Source organism: Aulostomus chinensis, chromosome 16 (genome assembly GCF_037954235.1).
Source record: "Aulostomus chinensis isolate RoL2024-O1b breed Wild chromosome 16, RoL_Achi_v1.0, whole genome shotgun sequence".
NCBI classification, from domain to species: domain Eukaryota; kingdom Metazoa; phylum Chordata; class Actinopteri; order Syngnathiformes; family Aulostomidae; genus Aulostomus; species Aulostomus chinensis.
In genome coordinates this window covers 657,501-665,520 of record NC_141335.1, presented here as the reverse complement: position 1 = coordinate 665,520, position 8,020 = coordinate 657,501, and the positions used below count along the sequence as shown (strand labels likewise).

General features: G+C 52.0%; 1 protein-coding gene across 3 annotated transcripts in view; it reads right to left on the bottom strand.

Moving 5' to 3' along the window:
- Positions 1–218: 218 nt before the first annotated feature.
- Positions 219–8,020, bottom strand: part of wipf1b (WAS/WASL interacting protein family, member 1b) — a 17,276-nt gene continuing 9,474 nt past the window's right edge. For all 3 annotated transcript variants that reach the window (XM_086180102.1, XM_086180104.1, XM_086180103.1), the window contains 8 exons: positions 5,344–5,446; positions 5,079–5,202; positions 4,475–4,621; positions 3,733–4,408; positions 2,599–2,693; positions 2,095–2,319; positions 1,831–1,944; positions 219–1,404 (listed from right to left, as the gene is read on the bottom strand). In XM_086180102.1, coding sequence (XP_086036228.1) covers positions 1,352–1,404; positions 1,831–1,944; positions 2,095–2,319; positions 2,599–2,693; positions 3,733–4,408; positions 4,475–4,621; positions 5,079–5,202; positions 5,344–5,403 — 1,494 coding nt within the window. In that variant the 5' untranslated portion in view covers positions 5,404–5,446 and the 3' untranslated portion in view covers positions 219–1,351. The remainder of the gene's footprint in view (positions 1,405–1,830; positions 1,945–2,094; positions 2,320–2,598; positions 2,694–3,732; positions 4,409–4,474; positions 4,622–5,078; positions 5,203–5,343; positions 5,447–8,020) is intronic.

Here is an 8,020-nt window from a genome sequence, read left to right as displayed (position 1 = left end):
GAGGGTTTTCAGCGTCGATCCTGTAATCAGATTTCTTTCTACATGCAGGTTATTGACGGCTGTGAATTCGATCCCATCTGGATTTGTTCCTCGAAGTTTCGATTTCAGAACGCAGCTTTGTACCATGAACATCAGCAGGCGCGCAGACTTTTCAGTTCTACTCACAGTCGTTGTCACGTGACGTTCACTGTTGTATAAAGAAATGATAACACTTTTCAATACTTTTGAAACCAGCTTTATTGCACAAATATGTAAAAGATGCATCAGGGCGTCTGATAATACAAAACAAATCGTCATCTGCAGTCTGGTCACATGATCGTCATGGCGACTGAAATATCAAATTACACTTCTTATGCCGAGTAAAAGCAGTCGAGGTAGAGCGCAGCAGGACAGAGGAGAGCGAAGCAGCGCCGCGTCGAGAGGAACTTTGTCATGCTGCACCACAATGGAACACACACACACACACACACACACACACACACACACACACACACACACACCGACATCTCCGGTCCAGAAAGTACCATTCACTGGCTCAAACACACACACACACACACACACACACACACACCAGGAAGTCAAGATACACTGAGGCACCCAAGGCTTTGACGGATGCCCCGCCCACCTGATGTCGATGTCCAGCAAGGTGCCACGTTTTGTTTCAGGTCTGTGTTCCTGTCACGGTGCTAAATATTCTACACCTGCTGTTGGATTGCTTCTGTTTGCATCATCAGGTGATTCTCAGAAGATGCGCTCTGAGGGTCGACTGCGTGGGAGGAGACTTGAGGCGCATACAGGAAGAGGCGTGGCGGCAAGAGGAAATCAAGGTAACACGGTGACACCACAGAAAAGGTGCAAGAGAGAAGCTGCGATCAATAATCATGAACAGGCACTTAGATATGACCCCTCGAGGGCCGGAGAGCCTCCCGGGAGCCAGCTGGTTCTGCTGCGTCCTTCCTTACGCCGCTGTGTGAGTCATCATGCTTGTGGGTCATTGGTTAAACAACTGGTGGTGAGAGAAACTGGGGGAGCCGTGCATGGAGGGTCACGGTCAGAAAAATGAGACCTGAGGAGGAACTTTGTGGTGACCTGCTGCAGCCTGAGAACCAACCAGAGCTGATGTGGAGGAAGACGGATGAAAACACAGAAACACCTACTCAAGGCGGCGCCGCGCCGACATCACCAGCCCTCATCGCTGCTGAACCTGACAGGCTGGTGGGCCAGACGGACAAGTTCTCTCCTTTTTTATTGAAACCGTGTCGAAGTCCAGACACCCTGACACGTTGCAGGTCAAAGCATGATGAGACACAAACAGGCGCAGGAAGTCGTCCCAGCAGGTGTGATGGCTTCTTCACCTGGTGATGGGGGGAAGAGGCGGGACTCCTCTCTCCTTCCTACCTGAACCTGCAGAGAACCCAACACAGATGTTGGCCTTTTCATTGTCCTGAAATGTCTCTGCTGACCTGTGGACTTTCTGTTCCTGACGCTAAGTTGCTTTACGTCTACTTGTTGGATCAATTTACTCCACAACGGAGTCCCAGGACCCGCAGGTGACCAGCGGCTGCCAGGCTCGATCACATGACCACACATGAGACTGAAGTCAAGAAGTTCTGAGAATCAAACAATCCTTGAAAAATGACAATAAAGTGATATTTCTGAATATTACTGTGTGTGTGCGTGTGTGTTTGTATAGTGTGTGTGTGTAGTGTGTGTGTGTGTTTGTATGATGCGTGTGTTTGGGTGTGTGTGTGTGTGTTTGTATAGTGTGTGTGTGTAGTGTGTGTGTGTGTTTGCATAGGGTGTGTGTGTGTGTGTGTGTATGGGCGAGACCTCGGCCTTCAGGCTTGGCCATCTTGCTGGGGTAGGTCTTCTGGAAGGGGACGTAGGGTTCAGGGGGAGGAAGTTCAGACAGCGGGTGAAAGCTGAAGCGCCCCTCCCACTCATCTGTCAGGGAGGTGTCAAAGGATGAACAGGGCACATGTCACACATCCATCAGCAGACAACAGACAAGTCCCTCCCCCTTTTCCCCGCCTCCCTCTCACTTGCCCACCACCGGCAAGGTGCTCCTCCCAGAGGGAGCAGGAAGTGACTCACCCAGGTTCTGGTTCTGATGGGACCTCTGGAGGCCGTTGCCTATTAGAGATGGAGGAGGCGGGGCCCCACCTGTCCCTGGTCTGTCCGGGGGGAGAGGGGGTCTGCTGCCAGGTCCAGCACGAGGAGGGTCTGGTCCTGACCGACCAATAGGAGAAGGAACTGGCGATGACCTCACACTGCCTCCACCCACACTCCGACCTGAGGGAGGAGGTGGGGGGAGAGGCCCTTTGGAGGATAAATGGCATGTTAGCAGGTTAGCATTGGCGGGAAACATTTACGCCAATATGACGTCAACTTTAGACTTTACTTGTAAGTTGTGGAACCAATTCGTACACGTTTGGATACATTCAGTGACAGACAGTTTGACGTGGTGACATCACAGGTGACATCACTGCTTGCATCACTAGCAAACTGTCACTGAATTCAAATCTTTAGATTGACACTTTATGTGAAGTGACTTCCATTGTGGTCTGACGTGAGAACCGAACTGTCATGGCTGCTCACCGGTGCGTCCTGGAGTTTGATTCTTTTCCAGAGATGGTGGCCGCTCGCTGGGCGGGGGAGGGAGGGGACCCGTCCGGCCATGTGACGGAGAATGGCTGCAGGGGAAAAAAATCTGTTAACATCTGATGCAGTTAAAATGTGGGTTGAGCCAGTATGACATCATAATCCTTTATCACGCCAACAACTATGGGTCAACTTTGACCGCCATCTGGCAGCATGGCGCAGGGCGTCCATTAGTAAAACCACACCACACACCTCTAAACAACGCCATTTACAGTGTCACATGAGGGCGGGAGCCTGGGAGGAGCGTTTGACTCTGATGTGAGTTTTAGCAGGATCACCAAAACCGCTGTCAGTCAAAGTAGGAACGTCTCTGTCACTCAGACTCCAATCCAGGCTTTTGCTTCCAGCCATCTTGATGTCTGTAACTCCTTATTTTCCAGACTGCCACAGAAATCCATCGACCGTCTCCAACTCCTTCAAGACGCCACAGCGAGGGTTCTCTCAAGGACACGGGAATACCAGCACATTTCTCCTCCTCTGGCCTCTTTGCATTGGTTACCTGTGGTGCTTGGAGTCCATTTTAAAAGTTTATTGTTTGTCTTTAAGTCACTGAACGGCTTTGCCCGTCAAATATCACTCACGCTCTCACCCCGTTCACCCCCTCTCGCACTCTCAGATCTGTTGATCAGCTGGAGCTCACCGCGGCTCGTCACATTTGCGGGCTCCGCAGCTAAGGAATGACTTCCATGAGCAATCAGCCGCGCGACCTCTTTGACAGGCTGGCGGTCAGCTGAGGTCTGTCTGCCCGTTCTTTCATTTGTTGTGTTGTCTCATCTTGTTTGTGTGTTTAGCACTTTGTACACGTGTTTTTTGAAAGGTGCTACAAATATGTTTATTATTATTCTTATTATCATTATTATTATTATTTCTCTTCCATTACAATATTGACATCAGAATTCGGCAGCGCCCCCAATGCTTACATATACTGACATGCCAGCAGAGGGCGCTGCTGGGGGCATCCAAAAACTGTAAGAGCATGATTCTGATTCTAAGAGATGGTGAAAGCAGAAAAACACATGAAACTGTCGGCCATCTTGAGGCTTTAAGCTTGTGGTCGAGAACATTCGGTACCTGTTGAGCGAGCTGTTCCTCTGCGGTAGGCGCGGCATGCTGTGGTCGTCTCCTGCAGCTGGCGTGGGCGGGAGAGGTGGAGGCCCTGGTCGGCCTGGTGGGAGAGGCGGAACCCCCCCACCTGAGGAGGAGCGAGAGGAAGGAGAAGAGGAAGGTTTGGAGTTGACGGAGGGAGGAGGAGGGGGGACATCACGCAGCATAGATGGCCGATGACCCAGAGGCCGGTCGTCAGGAAGTGGGGGCCTCCACGCAGGGGCAGCCGGTAATGGCGGTCGGCTGCTGTTTGGGGGTGGAGGAGGTGGCGTTGAGAAGGACGACCGCAGCCCCACTGAGGAACCTCCAGGCGGTGGAGGGAGGGGCCCGTGCCTCCCTGGGGGGACACTGGGAGGTGACGGTCCAGTGGCCGGGCTGGGTCTCGGTCCTGCTGGGAGGGACGGTGGCGGCAGGCCCCCGCGACCCATCAAGTTCTGGTTTGGTCGAGGTGTGTTGGGTACCGGAGGAGGCAGGCCTCCTGGGGTGTCTTGCCTGGATGACAGAGCCGGGCGACCTTTAGGAAGGTCAGGGATGCTACCTCGGGTGCCAACAGGGGCTGCAGGGAGTTTAGGGGGTCCACCAAAGGGGCTGGGACCAGTAGAGCGACTTGGGGGGAGCACAGGTCCTTGGCTGGGTCCTGAATCTGAGAAAGAGAAACCCTGTTAGATGTGTCACTAAAGGCAACACGCCATGTTGTGGTTTCAGTTACCAATGACATCTCGATTGTCTGCAGACCGCAGCTTTGGCATGCCACCTGCAAACAACCCCCCTAAACCTGCAGGAGCCCCTCCACCAAACGCTGCTCCTCCTCCTCCTCCTCCTCCTCCTCTTCCTCCTCCTCCTCCACCTCCAGGTTCTGAGAAGAAAGAAAACCGTGTTTATGTCTTTACTCATCTACAAGACTGCTCTGGTGAGGATTTGATGAGAATTATTGGAGCTCAAATAACCTGTTGGAGTCATGACGTGAAGAGCTGATGCTGGTGAATACACCATCAGCATGAACATACGCACCTGAGAACAGGTGTGGCCTGGCTCCTTTGAGAGCTGGCTGGTGAGTATCGAGCTGGTGGTCACGCCCGTCTACACTTGTACCTGAAGTGTACCTACGAGTGCTCGACAGGGAAAATACTCTACCTGGGTGAAGCATCTCGCGGGGCATAAGAACTCCAGTCCTGTCGCAGACATTCTGCTAGTAGTCCCTCATATTACTACTACTATTCATCGATTGCTGTAACTTATTACTTTCGGAACACGCCAATATTTGTGATGTTTTTTCATGCCATCAGGAGTGTAGCTGAGGAGGCGTGGCTTACTGTCCAGGAGGGGTCCACTGCGGTCGTGAGTAACTGTTTTCTTCAGTTTGGCGCCTTTATGAATGTCAGACAGCAGAGCGCTCCGCCCCTTTTGCTCTGCCCGACTCGGCCTCTCTGTGTTGGCCTGAAGTGCGCACGCACACACACACACACACACGCACGCGCGCACACACACACACACGATTTCATGGTTATGAGCATTTCCTGCAGCTTTCCTCCATCTGGCTGATTTTGTGTGTGAGAGACAGACAGAAAAGCGACTTACAAGGGCCAGGGCTGGAGGGGGGGGGGGCCCCGGCGGAGGGGGGGGCGGTGGCACAGGCATGTTCCTCTCTCCGCTTCACTGCGTCTGAGCTGGATGCTGCCTCCTGGTGGACACACCAGAGAATAAAATGTATTTCAGTTATGCGTCCGCTTTTGGAGGTCACACGGACAATGGGGGGTGGGCGGGGCCAGAGCCCACCTGTCACTCTGACTAAATGTTTCATGTTAAACCGTTCAATTGATCACAGATTTTATTTCTTCCAGTTTGTTTGAAATCAAATAGAAATCTCTACCTGCAAACACAGAAATGATGACGACTTGCAGTGCATTGTGGGTGATTAACCTCTGAATGACCGTATTTGGATATTTTCTATCACTGATCGGTTTGAATACTGAGAATGTTCTGGTTACATTTCATATCTGACTTAAAGACATTCCCCCAAAATGATTTCTAGAAAATGTTGATCATAGTTTCACACACTTGTTCACAAGAACATCTGGATTGTTTGTGTGATCGTTGGCAGAGCAGATCGATCCACGGGGAGCATTTAGAAGTCTCCTCAGCCGACGGCAGCTTGATGTGGGGCAGGAAGTCGTCCCTCCTGGTTGAAGCTGCACTGACACATCTGAGCACGCGTGTTTCTGCTGCGGCGCATGTATGAAGCAGATTCTCACCGTCTCTGACACTTTCACACCTCAGCCAAAGTGAGGCCAGAGGAAACACGTGACCAGTGCCACATCGAGCTTTGAGCAGTGCATCAATTCTTGCAGCAGTTCCACTGCAGATGTGATTCAGGCAGATGTTGTGACTGGGGGAGAAGGTGGCCATGGGGAAGCCACAGCCCCCAGGAGGATCATGTGACCTTCCGAACTCTATGTCACTTGTCTGTGTATTTGATCATCCACATCTTCTATAATGACTGGAGACGCTTTGGTGTATGTTGAGGCGGGCACCAGCCCTTCGGTAACCTGCTCATCTGAAGTGGTGTCACAGACTCATGGGGGTGGCAGGGAGCCAAGACACACTGACTGTGATACAGTCCACCCACCCATCCATCATCCACCCACCCATCCATCATCCACCCACCCATCCATCATCCACCCACCCATCCATCATCCATCCACCCACCCATCCATCATCCACCCACCCATCCATCATCCACCCACCCATCCATCATCCATCCACCCATCCATCATCCATCCACCCATCCATCATCCACCCATCATCTATCCATCCATCATCCATCCACCCATCCATCCATCCATCCACCCACCCATCCATCCATCCATCCATCCACCCACCCAACCACCATCCATCCATCCATCCACCCATCCACCCACCCATCCATCATCCATCCACCCATCCATCCATCATCTATCCATCCATCATCCATCCATCCATCATCTATCCATCCATCATCCATCCACCCACCCATCCATCATCTATCCATCCGCCCATCCATCATCCATCCACCCACCAACCCATCCATCCATCCATCCATCATCCATCCACCCACCCACCCACCCATCCATCCACCCACCCATCCATCATCCATCCATCCACCCACCCATCCATCATCCACCCACCCATCCATCATCCATCCACCCATCCATCATCCATCCACCCATCCATCATCCACCCATCATCTATCCATCCATCATCCATCCACCCATCCATCCATCCATCCACCCACCCATCCATCCATCCATCCATCCACCCACCCAACCACCATCCATCCATCCATCCACCCATCCACCCACCCATCCATCATCCATCCACCCATCCATCCATCATCTATCCATCCATCATCCATCCATCCATCATCTATCCATCCATCATCCATCCACCCACCCATCCATCATCTATCCATCCGCCCATCCATCATCCATCCACCCACCAACCCATCCATCCATCCATCCATCATCCATCCACCCACCCACCCACCCATCCATCCACCCACCCATCCATCCATCCACCCACCCATCCATCCATCCGTCCATCCACCCACCCATCCATCATCCATCCACCCATCCATCCATCATCTATCCATCCATCATCCATCCACCCATCCATCCATCATCTATCCATCCATCATCCATCCACCCACCCATCCATCCATCCGTCCATCCACCCACCCATCCATCATCCATCCACCCATCCATCCATCATCTATCCATCCATAATCCATCCACCCACCAACCACCACCGCATCAAGAACGTTTCCTCGTTTTAGATGATGATTTTATCACCATCTTAAACACAACTCTTGTGATATTAATTCAGGCAGAGACAAAGCTATGCTAACACTTCCCACTGACTACCATTCACTGTGCTAAGTAGCCTGGGTCTCAGCTCTGGGAATGATGGTCAGTATCAGGGCAGTGGTGGCCTCGGGCCGCTGGTCAAATCCCCAGTGAAGAAACAACACTGGCCCCACCCTCCTTAGCATCACTGAGGTGCCCTTGAGCATTCACTTTCATTCTCAGTGAGATTCCCCTGAATCACAGAAAGGTTAAAAAATAAACTTTAAAAGTAATTTTTTCATCTTCAAAATCCAGTCTGAAGCAGGGAGGTATTGAAGCTGGTTGTCTGAGGGAATTGAACACCCCAATAACCGCTTCTCTCTCAGCGCCTGCAAGACTTTATTTGAGGCTATAAGACAACCGAACAACTTGAG